At 40.1% G+C, this 20,822-nt stretch overlaps 1 protein-coding gene across 1 annotated transcript in view; it reads right to left on the reverse strand.

The window, feature by feature from the left end:
* LOC140714177 (dual oxidase 2-like) overlaps positions 1–20,822 on the reverse strand; it is a 145,404-nt gene that overhangs the window by 70,418 nt on the left and 54,164 nt on the right. The window contains exons 12-17 of the mRNA XM_073025053.1: positions 18,240–18,412; positions 16,041–16,216; positions 14,302–14,420; positions 8,390–8,527; positions 3,541–3,654; positions 1,241–1,440 (exon numbers count right to left, since the gene is read on the reverse strand). Of these exons, the coding sequence (XP_072881154.1) occupies positions 1,241–1,440; positions 3,541–3,654; positions 8,390–8,527; positions 14,302–14,420; positions 16,041–16,216; positions 18,240–18,412 (920 nt within the window). The remainder of the gene's footprint in view (positions 1–1,240; positions 1,441–3,540; positions 3,655–8,389; positions 8,528–14,301; positions 14,421–16,040; positions 16,217–18,239; positions 18,413–20,822) is intronic.

Genomic DNA, 20,822 nt, shown 5'->3' on the forward strand with positions numbered 1-20,822 from the left:
ACAATGGTGTACTGTTAAAGTGAGGTAAGGAGTATGCAGAATGACAAGCACTGATTGTGGAGTCGAAGTGAAAATAACTGTGCTTGTTAGTAAGTAAAATTGGAATCTGGGGTCAACCTTGCTGATTTTAAATCACAGCTTGCATAAAGGTGTATTATTGATGGTCAATTAACATAGCTCCAGGCTTCGCTGGAGGAGTTCCTCAAGGATTAAGGATCAATTTTATTAGCCATATACATTTATATGTATTAGGAATTTGCTCTGGTGTTTTGGCACAACATGCAATGAAAATAAGAACAGATGCTGTAACAATTATGAAGAATAAATTATATAAAATTAAATGCAGAGATTAAAGTACAGATATGAAATAAAATGTGCACAAATGCATAAATTCTAGCATGCATTTACAATGTAAACAGCATTATAAAAAGTGGTTTAAAGTAAAAGTGTTCCTCAAGACAGCATTCTAAAGCCGAGCAACTTTTAGCTGCTTCACCAATGATTTTCCTTGCATCATGAGGTCAGAAATGGTCATGTTTTTGATCCTTCCACTGGATTTAGTGGCATTTGCAGTTTATTAGATGGATGTGGACCATGTCTGGATTGAAAGACGAAAAAATGCACTTCACAGTTTCACTGGGCAATGATCCTCTCTGGCAAGACTAACCACTCGCCTGTGACATTTCAAGCACTGACATCTGGGCTCACCAATGTATAGAAACTCATATGGACCAGTCACACTAGGGAGGGTCAAAGGCAGAACATTCTGTGATGAGGTTGGGATAGGTACATGGCTGATAACCTTAAATCCTAGGCCTTGATACATTAGGAGTGTGCCTTGGTCAATTAACAAATACATACTTGAACTTAGGAAGCTTATAAACTAGGTAACGTGAGCAGCACTGCAGAGTAGCAGTTAGCATAACACTATTAGAGCACCAGCTGTAAGACTGGGATTCAATTCCTTGCAGCTGTTGTGTGTAAGGAGTTGGTATGTTTTCCCTGTCCTCACATGTGTTTCCTGCAGGTGCTCTGGTTTCCTCCCACATTACAAAGATGTAAAGATTAGCGGGTTGATTGGTCATTGTAAATTATCCTGTGATTAGGCTCGGGTTAAATAGGTGGGTTGCTGGGCTGTGTGGTTGATTACACCAAAGGGGCCTGTTCCACACTGTACGACTAAGCAGGCGAGTAAGTAAGTTGTTATAAAAAAGAGGCACAAACACAAATTTTTACTTACCAGATCATATTCCTTGGGGACCTTCAGCAACAAAGCCTTTTGTTCATTATTGGTGGATTGAATAATATCAAAGTGGTCCTGGCTAAGCTTGATGTTTCGGATCACAGAACGTTTACTGTCCTTGACCTTAATGCACTTGTTGGAGTCCAAGACAACGCTGACATACCGCGGTGTATCCTTGGGCCCTTGCCATTCTCTGGCTAAATGCAATGCAAGAACGTACACATCATAACAAACATTCACATGATAGTAGAACATGCTTTTAATATTTCAAATCATCTAGTGGTACCTAAACAATCAAATATGGAACCACAGAATATATGCAAATTGTTCCCAGTCCATGTCTGGAGCGTTGATAGCTCTGGGCCTGTACTCACTGGAATTTAGAAGAATGAGGGGATCTCATTGAAACCTGTTAGTAATTGAAAAGCCTGGATAGAATGGACATGCAGACGATGTTCCCTGTAGTGGGGGAATCTAGAACCAGAGGGCACAGCCTCAGAATAGAAGGGCAAAATAGAAGGGCATCTATTTAGTACAGAGGGGAAGAGTAACTTCTTTAGCCAGAGGATGCTGAATTTTTGGAATTCATTGCCAATGGCAGCTGTGTCATTGGGTATATTTAAAGCTGAGATTGATGTTTTTGATTATTAAGGGTGTGAAAGGTTATGGGGAGAAGGCAGGAGAATAGGGTTGAGAGGGATAGTAAATCAACCATGATGAAATGCTGGGATGGACTCGATAGGCCGGATCTCTCATGGTCTTATGTCATAAGGTGGAACAAATAGAGGTAAATCAGATAGGGATGATTAAACACTAGTGAATAAATCTGACACATTTTCACTAAGGCAGAAATATTTGAAGAACTTTGTTCTGGTTCTGCACTCTTCACAGCCCTACTTGCCTTGTTTATTGCATACCCAGATTCAGGAACAGGGCCATCATCTCAAACAAGAAGTGTGATTAGAAGGGGGAAAATTGCTGTCTATTCACTTCTAGGGCCATGTTAATAACTCTTCAAGTTCTCTGCGGATATTATAACGAGCATGAAGAGTTCTCAAATTGCCATGTATACCCTGGCCGTACACAAGAAATTGTAGAGGATCTACTCAGTGCCCTAAGAACACAGCAGAACGACATCACCATTGAAATGCTGACATATGTTTGTTAATACCTTATAAGGTAAAATACATCTACAAAAGAGCACATTTTGCTTCGGATTTGAAAAGGTACATTAAATTACATTACATTAACGTTTTGTCTCTGCTTTTTATTTCTAATATCCTCACTTTTATTAACCAGTGATTCGGAGCTAGTAATAGTCAAATAACGAAGAGTTGGAGATAGGGAGCTTATTGAAACGATGTCATGACAACAAACTTTACCTCAATGGCAGCAAAATAAAAGAGCTGGTGATTGACTTCAAGAAGAGGGATGCAATGCACATACTCCTATCTTCATCAACAGTGTTGAAGTTGAGAACTTCAAATTTCAAGGACTGAACTTCACAAATATTCTGTCCTGGTCCAGCCATGTAAACATCAGGCCAAGAAAGCTCACCAACATCTCTACTTCTGCAGGAGGCTGAAGAAAATTCCCATCGACCCCATTGATACATCATTGAAAGCATCTTATTTGGATGTATAATGGTTTGTTATGGCAACTGCAATGCGGCTGACTGCAAGAAACTGCAGAGAGTTGTGGACATGGCTCAGCACATCACAGGAATCAGCCTCCCCTCAAAGGTCTACGTCAATAATTCTTGCTGTCTCAGTAAAGCAACCAGCATAATCAAAGACCCCATATGCCCCGGACATTCTTCCTCCTGACCTCTCCTGTTGGGCAGATGATATAAAAGCCACCAGGGTCAAGGTCAGCTTTTAGCACATTGTTATGATTACCAAATGGTTTCCTACTAAAAGGTAGATGCTTGACCTCACAGTCTACCTCATTATGATCTGGCATTACCTGCACTGCACTTTCTCTGTAACCTTTACACCTTATTCTGCATTGTTATTGTTTTACCTTAATGCACTATGTAATGAATTGATCTGAATGAACAGCTTTTCACCATACTTCAGTATACGTGACGAAAATAAACCAAGTCTAATTTAAAAGCCACAAAACCAAAATTTTCAACTGGGTTATAATATTATTGGGGGCACCTCTATTGAATGGAGTGAAATAATGTATTAATAATTAGTTAAATACCATTACCTCTGAACTGCACAACAGTCAGTGAGAGCCAGTTGCAACTGTCATGTAGAAAACATTTTATTTCATAACATTAAAATTAATACCTTGGATTTTATCTCCTGAAGAGGCCTGTTTCTTTACAGAACGTCTCTTGTTCTGTAATCTTTTCTTTTCTTTCTTTCGACCAAGAGATATAGCGAAAGCTAAAAGCAGGGCCGCTGTAAATATATATAAAAAGAAGCCATTACTTATCAAAACATGAACAAAGTTAAACTGTAAAGCTCTTCTCAACTTTGAAGTGGTTTGATCCACATAATATGTCTGTCTGACCTGTCTTGATGACACAATAACGTCCGAGTCAGTCAGGAGAAATGCTTTATATTTGAATGGATCTATCAATAAACGACAGCAATGTACCAGGACTTCTTGGAGCCACTGAGATAAATATATTGCTTACACTTAATGCTTACACCATATAATGGTGCAACACTCAACCCCCCCTACTAAAAACTGTAACATTGTGCAGCTAGAATGTGTGAATCTATAATGTTCGATTAATTCATTCAACAATAAATCTTTGAAATCAGAATCCATTTGAGAATCAGGTTTATTGTCACTAACACAAGTCATGAAATTTGTTGTTTTGTGGCAGCAGTACAGTGCAGGCATAAAAAATACTGCAAGTTACAATAAAAAATAAATTAGTGCAAAAGTGGAGTAGTGCTGATGAGTTCATGAACCATTCATAAAAATGATGACGGGGGAAGAAACTGATCCTAAAACATTGAGTGTGGCTTCAGCTTCCTATACCTCTCCCCTGATGGCAGTAATAAGAAGAGGGCATGTCCTGGACGGTGAGGGTCCTTTATGATGTTTGCTGCCTTCTTGTGGCACTGTTTTTGAATATGTGTTTGATGGTAGGGAGGGAGTGCCCATGATGGACCTGGCTGAGTCTTCAATGCTCCGAATCCTGTTACAATAAAGTTTTGAATTCAAAATCAGTATCAGAATCAGGTTTATTGTCACCGACACAAGTCATGAAATTGCTGTACATCTGTACTAAAAGGTGATGAAACCAGTCAGAATGCTCTCGACAGTACATCTGTAGAAATGTGCTAGAGACTTTGGTGACATACAGAATCTCGTCAGACTCCTAATCAAGTAGAACCATTGGCATGCCTTCTTCCATATTATATTAATATATTGGACCCGAGAGTTTCTCTGTGATGTTGATGCACAGGAACTTGAACCTGCTCACATTTTCCACTGATGCCCTTTCTATAAAAGCTGGTGAGTGTCTTCCTGACTTCCCCTTCTCGAAAGCTACATTCAATTCTTCACCTCTAGAGTTAGGATTCAGAATTCTGTCAGTTTTATGTCATATTGAAATTCTTCCACGATCTGTTGTTCCTCCATACTGCCTGCTTCTATTAGTCCAGAACCTCCATTCCACCAGATCAAGTATGTCCAAGGCTGATGGAAATGTGATTCTGAATTACATTTTCCAAAGTTAGAGTACGATCTCTGAATCTTTTTCTTTTAAAATCAGGTTTAATATCATTGGCATATGTTATGAATTTTTTTTGCATCAGCATTGCATTGCTGCAAATACAGTAGTAGTTAGAACAATAAATTACAATTAGAAGTATATATAAAATAAATTAAATACGTAGTACAAAAAGAGAGGGAAATAAAGAAAAAAACTACCGAGGAAGCATTCATGCAGAAATCTGATGGCAGAGGGGAAGACGCTGTTCCTGAAATATTGAGTGTGTGTCTTCAGGCTTTTGTACCTTTTCTTAACAGAAGCAATAAGAAAACAGCATGTCCTTGGTGATGGAGGTCCTTAATGATGGCTGCTTATTTGAGGCATCACATTTTGAAGATGCCCTTGATGTTGGGGAGGCTAGTGTCCATGATGAAATTGGCTGAGTTTGTAACTTTCTGTAGCTTTTTCTTATTCTGTACAGTGGCCCCTCACATTGGGAGTAGATGTACAGTCAGATAATCGGACTTTCCAAAGTGCGTGAGTGGGAAGGCATGGTAAGCATTCTTGATAGTGGTTTAACAGTGATCAAGTGTGTTGGCTCCTATGGTTCCACAGGTGATATGTTGGTGGTAGTTGTTCAAAGGCCTCTTCAAACTGGCCTGGTTGAAATCCCCCACAATGATACAGAAGGCATCTGGCTGCATATTTCATGCCTGCTGATTACAGAGCTTAGCTCCTCCACCGCTAGCCTGAGGTGGAATGTACAGAGCTACCAAGATGATGGCGGAAAACTCCCTCAGCAGATAAAAATAATGATATTTGACTGCTAGATGCTGCAAGTCAGGTGAGCAGGACTGAGACAGAACCGCAATGTCCGTGTAGAACAATGGATTAATTAAAAGGCATAGTCCACCTCCACTGCCTTTAAAAGACTGAGCTGTCCTGTTCTTACAGTGAATGGTGAAGCTATCGAGCTGCAGTGCTGCATCTGAAACGGTAGGGATAGCCATATTTCTGTGAAGCAAGGAGAACAGTAGTTCTTGATCTCTCGCTGGTATAGCAATCTTGCTCTGAGGTCTTCAATTTTACTTTCCTGAGACTGTACTTAAGCCAGAAAGGTAGTCAGGAGTGAGGGTCTAAAGCCTTTGTATTTCAATCTTACTTTCAGGCCAGCATGCCCTCTGGCCTTCTTTTTTCTTAAAGGGAAACTGCACTTGCAACCATAGTCTGTACTCTGGGATCCATCAATTTTAGTATCAATAGATTTTTTAAAACATTTTAAAATGATGTTGTTCCTGAGATTTTATAAAACTTTACCATTCCATTCCTGTGTGGTCTGTCAGGGTAAGATCCATCTAGATAAAACGTGGTCATTCTCAACATTATCATTTCATTTAAAATGAACCTGATTGTGTACTTGAGCAATGTGACATGTGGGGTTACAGACCTATTGCTGAAATTTTGGATTAGGGGCTGGTTCTCTATCAATCAGCATGGACACAAGATAAATTGTCATTGTTTAGAAAATAGAAGTCTATCCCATTAATAACAAAACCCTGAACTACAAGATGCTGTAGAGAATCAGAATCAGGTTTAATATCACTGACACCTGTCATGAAATCTGTCAACTTAGCAACAGCAGTACAATGCAATACATGATAAATATAGAAAAGTAAATAAATATGAATTACAGTAAGTATATATGTATATTAAATACTTACAGTAAATTAAAAGCAGTAGTGCAAAACAAATAATAGAAAAAAAAGTGAGGTAGTGTTCATAGGTTCAATGTCCATTTAGAAATTGGATGGCAGAGGGGAAGAAGCTGTTCCTGAATCACTGAGTGTATGCCTTCAGGCTTCTGTACCTCTTTCCTGATGGTAACAGTGAGAAGAGGAAACATCCTGGGTGATGGAGGTAGCCTTTCTGAGGCACTGGTCCTTGAAGATGTCTTGGATACTGTGGAGGCTAATACCCATGATGGAGCAGATTAATTTTACAACTTTCTGTAGCTTCTTTCAATCCTATGCAGTATCCATTCCCCCAAACCTCCCCACCAATACCAGGTACCAATCAGAATGCTCTCTACAGTACAACTGTAGAAGTTTTCAAGTGTTTTAGGTGACAAACTAAATTCCTCAAACTCCTAATGAAATATAGTCACTAACTTGCTTTTTGTATGTCTGCATCGATTTGGTGGGACCAGGTTAGATCCTCAGAGATATTGACACTCGAGAACTTGAAATTGCTCACTTTCTCCACTTTTGATTCCTCTATGAGGATTGGTTTGTGTTCCCTCATCTTACTCTTTCTGAAGTCTACAATCAGCTCTTTGAGAGTTGAGTGCAAGGTTGTTGCTGCAACACCACTCAACTAGCTGCTGGCAAAGATCTGTTGTGCAGTTTAAAATGATCTGGTAGTGCAGAATCAATGTGACCTTGACCCCCACGGAGATACAAGATCATGTATGAGATGGTAGCCAAAGCTCCTCTGGCACATCTTTGTGTTCTGATGAAGGAGCACAGACATGAAACATGATAAACGCCTTGGAAAGCTCAAGGCTATGAATCCACTGCTCAGGGCAGGATGTGATGTCTCTCATGACCTTCTCTCATGTTGGTCAGTCCTGCAAGAAGTACATGATTTCCACAACCCAAGGGGTGTATGTGTCCAAGCAGTTCCTGGAATCTGGAGTTTGCATTTGGAATCTCTGCTTCCTGCCATGAGATTCCCATTCAAGGTGATTCAGCATCTTGCCATCCATGCTAAAGATGTCCAGTCTGTTCTCCCAATCAATGAAGTTTCCTTTCAAATGATCCAAAAACCAACAATGTACTTCGTATTTCTACTGAGACTGTTTCAGGATGGCCACAGATTGGAGCTCTATTGCTAGGGACAGAAATAGGCTTCACCTATGGTTTAGGTGTGCATGTTATAGCAAGTAAAGAACATACAGGTGAGTGTGGAGAACATACAGAAGAACCCAGCCCAATCTCACAACCAGCACAATTTCACATGAGATTGATCATTAGCTTAATTCACTCTGGCTAATTCCAAGTTGGTTTGCTCAATATTAATCAGCACATAAAACTTGCAGGTATCACTCATTCCAGTTGTATCTGAGTAGACTCTGTTTAAAAGTGATAGTCTATTTCTTTTAATTTTAAACACTAAACTGAAAAGATGGTGACGCCAGAGACTGCAGGTGCTGAAATCTGGAGAAACAAACAATCTGCTGGAGGAACTCAGCGAGCCGAGCAGCATCTGTGAGAGGGAACGAATTGTCCTTGTTTCAGGCTGAAACCCAACATCAGGATTCCAGCAACTTAAAATAATGCAGCTACAAGTAACTGTTAAGAAATGATGGCTTGTTATCATTTATAACATTTAATTGAGTATACTATGTACAATGACAATACATGGCAATTCATTTTTGCTTCTTTTTAAAAAATAAATGAACAGACCTAGTGGGAAACAGCAAAGAGCCACAATGAGTATTCCAAAACCTGCTCCACTGCCCTGGAAGTAATGCAGGGTGCTGACTTTAACACACGGTTCCATATCACTGGCATTAATCTGCTTTTGTTGAATACATGGGTCACCTGCCAACAGACAGTAAAAACTGAATTAGCATGGAAATATTGGCAAAGCATTTTTATGCTCTTTGGAAATGCATTCTTTTAATTCATGCTAACATGCAAAACGTAATTACACAACGCTGTCTTCAAACATCAAAGTAAAATAGTATAGTGCAAAGGTGGTGAACCTATGGCACACGTGCCCAAAATGGCTTGTGAAAAAATTTTATTGGCCCATCTCATCCTCAACTCCTTATACCCTACCCATAATAAAAAGGTACATGATGATGATCATTACTGCCAAATGAATCAACAGATGATTTTTGCAATCTGAAAGCAGTGAGATATTTTCACAAGAAACATTGCACAAAGGCTTGACTCCAGCTAAATGGTGGTGAGAACATGTGATGTTGGATAATATGCTTTGAGATCCTTGCATTAGTGTTAAGATTAAAACTTAAAGAAGCAAGAGGACTCATCCTTCACCTTCATCAATAGTATGCAAGGTAAGTTTTTACAAGATTATTGCCAATTTGGGCACAAACTCTCAAAAAGTTTCACCAGCCCTGAATAGTGCAATCAATTCACAATTTCCCAGTAATTCAACCAGGTGCTCATTCAATTCTGGCTTTTTCTCCTTCAAGATCTTTTCCAATTAGTAACATTTCTGCCTTTGACTACGTGTGTCCTGAGCTCCAGAATTTCCTGCCCAAATCTTTTGTCCTCCTTGAGATGGTTAGCAGAGTTACTATATAACACCGCCTATGAATCAGGTTTGATCCAAGCTCAAGTGGTTTTGTGTGGAATTTGCACATAATCTCTGTTTCCTCTGGGTGCTCCAGTTCCCTCCCACATCCCAAAGACAAGCAGATTGGTAGAATTGGAATCAGAATCACTGCCATATGATGTGAACATTGTTGTTAGGCAGCAACAGTGTAAAATCCTAGCAGAGGAAAGTCCACAGCGATCAAATCTCTGGCTCTGAGTCTGACTCTGTGACTTGCAAGGAAAGTAGGGATAAGAGGTGAACTGTGGACGTCAGGGATTCATTAGTTAGGGAAACAGAAAGGGGGTTCTGTGGACGAGAATAAGACATTGGCAACACTAATGTTGGCATTTATTTCAAGGGGAGTAGAATATAAAAGGAGGTAATGGTGAGGGTTTATAAGTCACTAGTTAGACTGCACTTGGAGTATTGTCAATGTATTGGGCCCCATATCTCAGAAAGATGTGCTGTCATTGGAGAAAGTCCAGAGGAAGTTCACAAGGATGATTCTGGGAATGAAGGGGTTAACATATGAGGAGCTTTTGGCAGCTTTGGGCCTGTACTCACTGAAATTTAGAAGGATGCATGGGGATCTCATTGAAACCTACCAAATGTTGAAAGTACTAGATAAGGTGGATGCGAAAAGGATGTTTCCTATGGTGGGAGTATCTAGAACCAAAGGGTACAGCCTCAAAATTGAAGGGTGACCTTTTAGAACAAAGGTAAGAAGGATTGTTTATTTTTAACCACAGAGTGGTGAATCCGTAAAATTCTCTGCCACAGATAGCGATGGAGGCCATGTCCATGGGTATATTTAAAGTGGAAGTTGATAGTTTCCTGATTGGTCAAGGGATCAAAGGATATGGCAAGAAGGCAGGTGTATGAAAATGAGTGAGATTGGGATCAACCATGATGGAATGGTAGAGCATACTTGATGGGTTGAATGGCCTAATTCTGCTCCTATGTATTATGGTCTTGTGGACTGGCAGCTCAATATTCTGGATTTATTATTTTAGGTGCAGCAGAGCATGAGTGATTAAAGGAGGAGGAGTGGCAATACCAGTCAGGGAAAATGTTACGGCTGTGCTCAGTCAGGACAGACTGGAGGACTTAGCTAGTGAGGCATTATGGGTGGAACTAAGAAATAAGAAATGTATGAGCATGCTAATGGTGCTATATTGCAGACCACCCAATAGTCCAAGGGATTTAGAGGAACAAATTTGCAGAGAGATTGCAGAATGTCACAAGAAACATAAAGTTGTTACAGTAGGTGATTTTAATTTTCCACATATTGAGTGGGACTCCCATACTGTAAAAGGTATGGGATTGAGTTTACCAAATGTGCTCAGGGAAGTTTTCTTAATCAGTACGTAAAAGTCCCAACAAGAGAGTGTGCAATACCTGACTTGCTATGAATGAGACAGGACAGATGACAGAAGTTTGTGTCGGGGAACACTTCTCATCTATTGATCACAATGCCATTAGTTTCAAGGTCTGGTCCATGGATTGAGATTCTAAATTGGAGAAAGGCCAATTATGATGGTATCGGAAAAGATCTGGCAAGTGTGGATTGGGACAGGTTGTTTAATGGCAAAAGTGTACTTCGTAAGTGGGAGGCTTTAAAAACTGAAAATTTTGAGAGTATAAAGCTGTATGTGCTTGTCAGAATAAAAAGTAAAGATAACAGGTGCAGGAACCTTGGCTTTAAAGAGATATTGAGGCTTTGGTTAAGAAATAAAAGAGGTGCGTTGTAAGTATAGGCAGGTAGGTACAAATGAGGTGCTTATAGAGTACAAGAAATGCACGAGAACACTTAAGAAAGGAATCAGGAGTGTTAAAAAATGTATGAGGTTACCTTAGCAGACAAAGTGAAGGAGAATCCCAAGGGATTCTACAGATATATTCAGAGCAAATGGATTGCAAGGGACAAAATTGGTCCCCTAGAAGATCGGAATGGTGATTGATGTGTGGAGCCAAAAGAGATGGGGGAGATCTTAAACTTTTTTTGCATCTGTATTTACTCAGGAAAAAGACACATAGTCTATAGAATGAAAGCAAAATAGCACTGTCAACTTCATACACCCTAGATTACAGAGGAGAAGGTGTCCTGATGCAAACTAAAGTGGATAAATCATGTGGTGCATGCAAGCTCGATTCAAAGTTTAAGAGAAGATTGGATAAGTACGTGGATGGTAGGGGTATGGAGGACTATGGACCCAGTGCAGGTCGATGAGTGTAGGCAGTTGAAATGGTTTGGCACGGACTAGATGGACCAAATGGTCTATTTCTGTGAGGTACTTTTCAATGATTTTATGAGTTTATACAAAAAAAACACTATAAATTACAAAAATAGATAATAGTGCAAAAAAAAAGAATAATGAGGCAGTGTTCATGGACCATTCAGAAATCTGATGGAAACAGGGACGAAGCTGCTCTTACATCTTTGAGAATGGGTCTTCAGGCAGCTGTTTCTCATCTCTGATGGCAGTAAGAAGAAGAGGGCATGTCCTAGATGGTGAGGGACCTTAATGATGAAAGTGCCTTCTGAGGCACCACTTCTGGAAGATATTCACAATGTTAAGAGGGTTGTGTCCGTGATGAAGCTGGCTGTCTTTACAAACCCCTACTGCCTCCTTATGGTCGACTGGAGGCGCCATACCAGGTTGTGATTAACCAGTCAGAATACTATCCACTGTACAGCTACAGAATTTGAAAGTGTCTTTGGTGACAAACCAAATCTCTTCAAACTCCTAACAAAGTAGAGCCACAGACATGCCTCCTCCTCTACATTGGCGAGACCTGACGCAGATTGAGCACCTCTGCTCCATCCGTCACAACAGACAGGATCTCCCGGTTGCCACCCACTGCAACTCTGCTTCACATTCCCATTCGGATATGTCCATACATGACCTCCTCTACTGCCATGATGAGGCCAAACTCAGGCTGGAGGAGCAACAATTCATATACCGTCTGGGTAGTCTCCAGCCCTTTGGCATGAACATCGAATTCTCCAACTTCCGGTAATTCCCTCCCCATCCCAGTTTCACTCTGCCTCCTCTTCCAGCTGCCTGTCACCTCTATCATGATTCTGCCTTCTACTACTACCCATAGTGCTTTCCCCTTACATTCCTTCTTCACCTTTCCTGCCTATCCCCTCCCTGCTTCCTCTCCCCCAGCCCTTGATCTTTCCTCTAATTGGTTTTTAACCTGGCACCTACCAGCCTTCTCCTTCCCACCCTCCCCCCACCTTCTTTAAAGGGCCCCTGCCCCCTCCCTCCTCAGTCCTGATGAAGGGTCTTGGCCCAAAAAGTTGACTGCTCATTTCCACGGATGCTGCCTCCAACGTGTTGTACGTGTTCCTTCTTTTTGATTGCATAAGCCAATTGATGATGGCAAATAGTAGCTGGAATGCAGTTGAATTGGTGTCAACATAGGGACAATAGTTTACAGAGAAAATTGGTACTGGTATAGGATTGGTCTATGAGCCATATAGAATACCTTCTATATGATAAAGAAAAATCATTTTCTTTTCCTTAAGGTTCTGCCTCAGATATTCATACAAAGATAACATTCAAAGGATTCTAGAAATACAAAAATAAAAACAGGTCTTACAGCATTTGTAGAGAGATAAAGAGTTAATGTTTCAAATGTCACCAGTCTGTGTTACCTGTCTTTTCCACCAAATTTTTGGCACTGTTCCAAAATTTCCCCACTTACTGTAAGTTTAATATCAAATTTTGTTTCTATGTTCTTTTCAAGCAGAAAGCAGTTTTAAATTGTTCTAACAGTCATACAACCAGTGACCACTCCTCCTTTGCCCCTTTTGTCTCTTCTCATTCCTCCTGATCCAACTGGCCCTCATTGCCTTGTCTCTTTCCCATTCTCCACCTGCCCATCACCCACACACCTTCCACTGGTTAATATCCCCACACCCACTATATTCCAGGGTCCACCTGCCTCTGCTATTAGATACCACTATATTCAACCCTTTCTCACTTCCCAGCTTCTGACTCTATTCCCACTCTCACTCCTCCACCAGCTGCCTATCACCTCCTCACCTGGATCCACCTATTGCCTGCTACACCCCTTCCCCCCACCTCCTTTTACTGGCTATCTCCTCTCTAACTTTTAGTCCAGATGAAAGGTCATGACCAGAGATACATACTGTCCATTTTCCTCCACAAATGCTGCCTGAGTTCCTCCATCACTTAGTGTATCACTTCAAATTGTTAAAATGGTCCGTTCCTGCTGCGTACTGTCCAATGAACAGTTGGTTCTTAAAAAGCAGGTCCAATTTCCAGTCTGTTTAGAGTTAGCTGACCTCAAACTATGAAGCACAAAGGGCAGGAATATCCCAAAATCAGTCAGTACAAAGGACTAGATTCATCATCCGGGAACATTGGCAGTACTGAGTCCAATTAGTACCTTTGTCGCAGATGAGAACAAGCCAGAGTTACAAACCTCAGACTGATGAATGGGTCAGAGATAAAACTCTCAGCGAATAGAGGGTGCTGTACTATTGGCAACCAGCCTGTTACTAATATTCCTTACTACATTTTATGTGAGGATTCTCCAGAACTGCTCCAGAGGAAAAACAATTAGGTAGTTGATTGACATTTTAATCAAAGTGGCAACAGCTAAGGAACATCTTAATAAGAATACAAAGAAGTTTCTAAAAGTAATTGAAGAATTTAGGCTGTTGACTGTGATGCACCTGAAGTGCTTAGAGTGAACAGTATGCCTGAGTCTCTGTACTTGTTTTTGTTTCATAAAAAGGCAAGGTAGTATATTTGAACAAAGCAAAAACAAATTTAACCTTTTAAAGAAGGGATTCACTACCTAGGATCCATGGACCCCTGCTTAAAGGTATTGGCACATGGCATTAAAAAGGTTGGGAACCCTTTATTTAAGGTGATGCTCAGAGCAAGAGTTTTGCTTTTAATTCTACTTAGGATCCTTTGTAGTCCATTGCACTGCACAATTCAGTTTAGGTTTGTAAATATCTTGCGAATCATGACACCATGCTGCTTACCTTCCCTCAAGTAGAATACGTTATTCTGAATATCCTCACGCTCTGCAATTGTTGTTGCCACCAAAACATCTCTAAATGTCGTGTTCCAAATGGTATCAAGCTCCGTTTCTGTAAAAATGCTGAAAGAGAATGTTGATTCTCATTTACAGCATTCCTTTCCACAGAATTTTTAATTCACACTGACACATAACCTTTTATATTTTCACACACTACTATCAATCCCAAAAAATCAGTCAGCACTTGCTAATATGATTTACTTGTAAGAAAAATGTCAAAACGTTCAGTATAAGTTAATCAGATTGGTTATGTTAACCAGTAGAACTGCACTAATGAGAAATTTAAGCTTCTTTCATCCCTCCCAGCTCCATCCTCAATACCATTCTCATACCTTGTTCCTCGATGTCTGATTATAATCAGTGCATTTTAGATAGGATGTGAAAGTCTTAGAGTGGGTGCAAGAAAGATTTAATAGAATGGTTCTTGGAAGAAAATAATTCTGTTCTAAGGTTAGAATAGCTAAAGAAGCGATAATTGTTTTCCTTGGAGAAAGGAAGAGAATTTGGAAAAAGTGTACAAGAAGAGTAGTTCGAAGAGTAGAGAACTGAAATTTAACGTTTTAAGGAAAATACACAGGGTGGGTGTAAGGAAAATCGTTGTTAACACAGAGAGAAATTATGATCCGAATTCATTCTGTGGAGAGGACCATTAGAGATGCTGCAAATGCTGGAAATCCTGAGCAACACACATACAAAATGCTGGAGAAACTCAGCAGGTCAGGCAGCATCTATGAAGGGGTGTAAACAGTTGACGTTTCAGGCTGAGGCCTGATGCTGATGAAGGATCTGGACCCAAAATGTTGACTGTTTATTTGCCTCCATAGATGCTGACTGACTTGCTAAGCTCCATCAGCATTTTGTGTGCATTGTTATGAAGAAGATCAAGCAGTACCTTCAAAGGAGTATTAGAGTGAATCTGAGAGGGAATAACGTGCAGGCCTACAGGGAAAGTGCAGCCAAGTGGGACCAATGTGATTGTTCTGCCAGGAGTCATCCTGGACTTCAGGGACCATATGTCTATCATCTGTGCCACAACAATATGATTGATGGGTATGAAAAATGATATTTTCATAATTTCTTCTGACTAGCACACACAAAAATGTTCTAGCAAGCTGCAGCCAAAGCTGGAGATACAAGAGTCTGCAGATGCCGGTATCTGAAGCGGCACACGAAACACAGGAGAAGCTCATTCGGTCAGGCAGCATCTATGAGGAGGAAATGGCCGGTTGACATTTTAGATTAAGACCCTTCATCAGGACTAGAGGGAGGATCTCATGCCAAAACATCAACCACCATTTTTCATTCGTAGATGGTGCCTAAACCACAGAGTTCTTCCAACATCTTGTGTGTTGCAGCCGGATGTTGCTCCCTAATTCAATCTGGACTCCTATATTAAAGCAATATAGTCACAATGATAGAGTGAGAGAGGACTTCATAAAAAGATATAAAGAAAAATAACAAACTGAAGCTTCCCAACAGAAGTGGTTGTGTATTATGTTTTTGCAATACCTTTGATATCCAATGTCATTGCCATTGCCAAATTTCCCACCATCAGCACCCTAGGGTCAGCATTGACCAGAAACTCACTCAGATGAGCCACACTACAAATCATGTCTTTGTAAACCGTTTAATAATCCTTCTGCCAAGTGTGCAGCCAAAAGATAGTGAAGGACCTTAACTCACCCATTCTTGGTGTTTTCAAACCAGAATCTGTCTGCATCCCGTAAGTTCTCAAACTGCTTTCTGATGATGGCAGTGAAGAGTCGTGAAGGCTTCTCACTGTTCTCCAGCATGCCTCCGACAAACATCTCCAGTTTGGATATGTCATTATTGTATAGTGCTGCTAATTGCTTAATGAGCTGGTTTACAGGAGAGATAAAACATCATTCACAATTAGGTTATCCAGAATATTTGAAAAATTTAAAGCATAAGAAAACCAAAGAAAAACAAAAAAAAAACCAAGCTAAAGAGCTTTCTTTCAATAGAAACACATCAATTACGTCCAACAGAAAGTGAATACAAGCCCCTTATCCAGAAGGCTCTAGCTCAGAGGGTAAAGTTCTGAAGATGTGCCTACCTGAATGATGTGCTCGAATTTTTGGACTGAGACTTGAACTCATAATCTTCTAACAGAGGCAAGAATGTTGATATCAAGGTAAAGCCCCAGTGGAACATTAGCACCCTTTCAAAAGAGTCATAATACAGAAAAGCACAAAACAGCCCCTTTGGCCCATCTAGTCCATGCTGAACTATTATTCTGCCTAGTCCCATCAACTTTGCACCTGGACCATACCCTCCACTTCCTCCCATCCATGTACTGATCCGACTTTTTCTTAAGTGTTGAAAGTAAACCCGCATCCAATACTTCGACTGGTAGCTCATTCCACACTCTCACTACACTATAAGTGATGCAGTTCCCCTCTCATGTCCCCCTTAAATATTTCATCTTTAATCCTTAACACTTGATCCCTAGTTCTAGTCTCACCCAACCTTAGTGGAAATTTACAATATCAATAACCCTCATAATTTTGCATACCTCTATCAGATCCCGCCCCCCCCCATTCTCCTATGCTCCAGGGAATAAAGTCTTAAAACTATTCAACCTTTCCCTATCAATAAGATCCTTGTAAATTTTCTCTTTCTTCACTCCTCAATCTTATCGATATTTTTCCTGTAGATAGCTGACCAGAACTGCAATGGTTCAAATTAGACCTCACTAATGTCTTATGCAATTTCAACATAACTTCCCAACTCCTATACTCAATACTTTGAGTAATCAAGACCAATGTGCTAAAAGCTCTTTTTACATACCCATCTACAGTACAGGGAAAAGTTAAACTCTAGAGTCCCACTAAGGGAAATAAAACAGTTTAAAACAAATCAAAAAGCATTTGTTATTGGCAGCGAGCTTTGATTTTATAAGTTATTTTAGTCCAAAGCCAAACACGTTACATTTGTAAATTGGTCCTTAAGCCTCATTTAAAACACCTAATCTGACTAACCCTAGGAACCCATCATTGGTAAGAATGTGAACAAGTTGGAAATGGTATGCACAAAATGCTGGTAGAACACAGCAGGCCAGCCAGCATCTATAGGGAGAAGCGCTGTCGACGTTTCGGGCCGAGACCCTTCATCTGGACTAACCGAAAGGAAAGATAGTAAGCCCTTACTATCTTTCTTTTCGGTTAGTCCTGACGAAGGGTCTCGGCCCGAAACGTCGACAGCGCTTCTCCCTATAGATGCTGCCAGGCCTGCTGTGTTCTACCAGCATTTTGTGTGTGTTGTTGTTTGAATTTCCAACATCTGCAGATTTCCTCGTGTTTGCTCTAGAAATGGCATGGATGGGTCTTTACCAGAATGCCAGCAAAGACATGGTTAGGTGGAGACTATAGGAACCAAGATAGACCTTTGATAGTGCCCAGTCTCACAATGGATTTAGATAGAGTGAACAAGTCAAAATTGTTTCCACTCAGAGTTGGGTCAGTGATCGTAAGAATCAAAGTATAAATTTCTACAGTTATTATTGGGGTTGATGATATCCAATATGCTGTCTGAAAAAAAAGGGCAGGAAAGGATCAGGTAGTGACTTGCATGAAGTAACTGGATAAATAAAATGCAGAGCAACAGAGAAAGAACTCGTTCAAATAGCTGGTGCAGACACGGTGGCCAAAAAAAGCTTACTCCTCTGAGAGGAACAAAAGAATAATGAGTTCATAATTTTTCAAGAGGCAAAATTTGGTGAATAACTATTATGTTAAAAGACAAATAACACTGGCATATATATTTCTCTCTTGAGAATCAGATTTTCCAACATTTTTTTTTAACTTAGAGTATTTTTTTCTTCATTTCTCAAGATAGGAATAAGTAATTCTGGTTTCTGACCTCTGGATTCTCCCTGGAGAGCTCAGCATTGATTTCTGTCCAATTTTTAACAGGCTCAAGATCAAGAGCCACCCGTACTTGGTTATAACTTGGGAGACCATTGTCTCGTCCCCGCTGGATGTCAAGGGCTACTGCATCTGATCGTGTGAACCTCATAGGTCCATACATAAAGTCTGTAATAGGCATATGGCATAGTCAGGAAGACAATATATCAGTTAAGTAATACAACAATTACAGAACACCAAAAAATATAGTTCTCATACCAATGTTGTAGTATCAAAAATTAGGCATTAGACTAGAAATCACCACAAGACCATAGAACACAGCAGAATTAGGCCATTTAGCCCATCAGGTCTGCACTGCCATTCCATCATGGCTGATTTATTACCCTTCTCAAACTGATTTTTGTGTCTTCTCCCTGTAACCTTTGACACCCCATCATGTCTGATTTATTATCCCTCTTAAACCCATTCTCCTGCTTTTGCTCTGTAACTGTTGACACCCTTACTAATCAAGAAGCTATCAACCTCCACTTAGAATATACCCAATAATGTGGCCTCCACAGCTGCCCATGGGAACAAATTCCACAGATTCACCACCCTCTGGATAGAGAAATTCCTCCTCATCTCTGTTCTAAAAGGATGTCGTTGTATTCTGAGCTTGTGATTTACTGGCCATAAACTCCTCCCCTATCGGAAACATCTTCTCTACACCTACTCTATCTAGACCTTTCAATGTTCGACAGATTTCAATGAGATCCTCCCTCATTCTACTAAACACCAGCGAGTACAAGCCCAAAGTTATCAAACACTCCTTATTTCTTCACCCTCTCATTCTGGGATTGTCTCCAATGCCAGCACATCTCTTCTTAGATAAGGGGACCAAAACTGCTCACAATACTCCAAATGCGGTCTGACCAATGCTTTATAAAGCCTCAGAATTACATCCTTAATCACTTGGCATCAATGTTGCATGTTAAAGGAATGGTGGAAAGAATGGCCTTTCAGGGCTCATTGCTGAAATATTCTGCAGCATGAATGAACTAAGATTATCCTGTACTGTAACGTGCATCCAGCTATCTATTGTACGATGCCGGCTTCACTGCGCACATTGTTGGTGTATCAGAAATGGAAAGAAAGCCACAGACTTCATTGGACAAGAGATAAACACTGGATCTTGTGAATGATTTTCCAGTTAAATTATATTGTGTAGCATAAATAATATACTGTGTAATAAGATTTCTAGACCAATAGCATTAGAAAATAATATAAAATCATGAAGAGCACAGATGGGCTGAGTGGATTCAGTCTTTATCTCAGGGATGGTGAATCAAGAACTAGATGGCATACTGTACTGTGCAAAAATCTTAGGCACATGTATTTAGCTAGGGTGCCCAAGGCTTTTTCATAGTACTATTGTAATTTTATGTATTGCACTGTACTGCTGCTGCAAATAAAGCATATTTCATGAGTAATGATAAACCTGATTCTGATATGGGTCTCAATTGTGGACTGAGAGTGGGAAGGGGGCAGGGAAAGGGGAATCGTGGGTGAGTAAAGAGGAGGGGAGAGGGGAGAGAGCAGGAAATCACCAGAGAGATGGTGTGTGTGTGTGTGTGTGTGTGTGTCCTAAGACTTTTACACAGTACTGTAGTATTAAGGGGCGTGGGGAAAGAGTTAATAGGAACTTGAGAGAGAAGTTTGTTACTCAAAGGATTGTATGTATGTGGAAGAGCTGCCAGAGCAAGTGTCCTCATGATGGTTTTTGGTCCGAAACATTAATTGTGAGTATTTAAGCATCCAAACTGACAAAGGGTGCATAAGTAAGAAGGAAAGCCCCAGGGAAGAATGTTTTACCTACTAACACAATCAGTTCATCCTCAGATACATGTAATAAAATAATCACACACATTTGTCAGATCACATTAACTAAATTAACTGCTTGTAGTTATAATGTTGCAACAATTGTTCTGATAATTCAATATAAACAATTTTAAATATTCTTTTCAAAACCTTGACTTATTACTCACTATTTTATACAGCCTGCACTGTTATGTTGTAATATTTTTATCTATTTACAACTCACATTTTAATCAATGTGTCTTATTCAATATAGAATTTGTTTTGCATTATGCATTTCATTCTTATTACTCTGCTGGATAAGCAGCTTCGCTCAACGTTTTAGGAACAGATTTCTGAATGGACAATGAATCCATATACAGTATCTGACTTTTTTTTTGTTCTTTTTGCACTGCTTATTTTATCTAGATATTAAACTTAATTCTGATTCTGATTTTTTTAAAAAGCAGCACTACATCTTGGATCCCCTACCTACCTCAGTCACAGTCACACACTTGTCCTTGATACATTAGTTAACAGATGTAGTTAGATATGAGATACGTTAGAGGCATTTCAGAAACTCTCAGATAGGCACATGGATGGCAGAAAACTGGAGGGTAATGGAGGAGAGAAGGCTGAGGTTGATCTTAGAGTAGGTTATAAGGTCGGCACAGCATCGTAGGCTGAAGGGCCTGTACTGTGCTCTAGTGTTTCATGTCCTATGCTCTAAAACAAATTCAAGGGA

The sequence above is a fragment of the Hemitrygon akajei genome, chromosome 21, assembly GCF_048418815.1.
Source record: "Hemitrygon akajei chromosome 21, sHemAka1.3, whole genome shotgun sequence".
NCBI lineage: Eukaryota > Metazoa > Chordata > Chondrichthyes > Myliobatiformes > Dasyatidae > Hemitrygon > Hemitrygon akajei.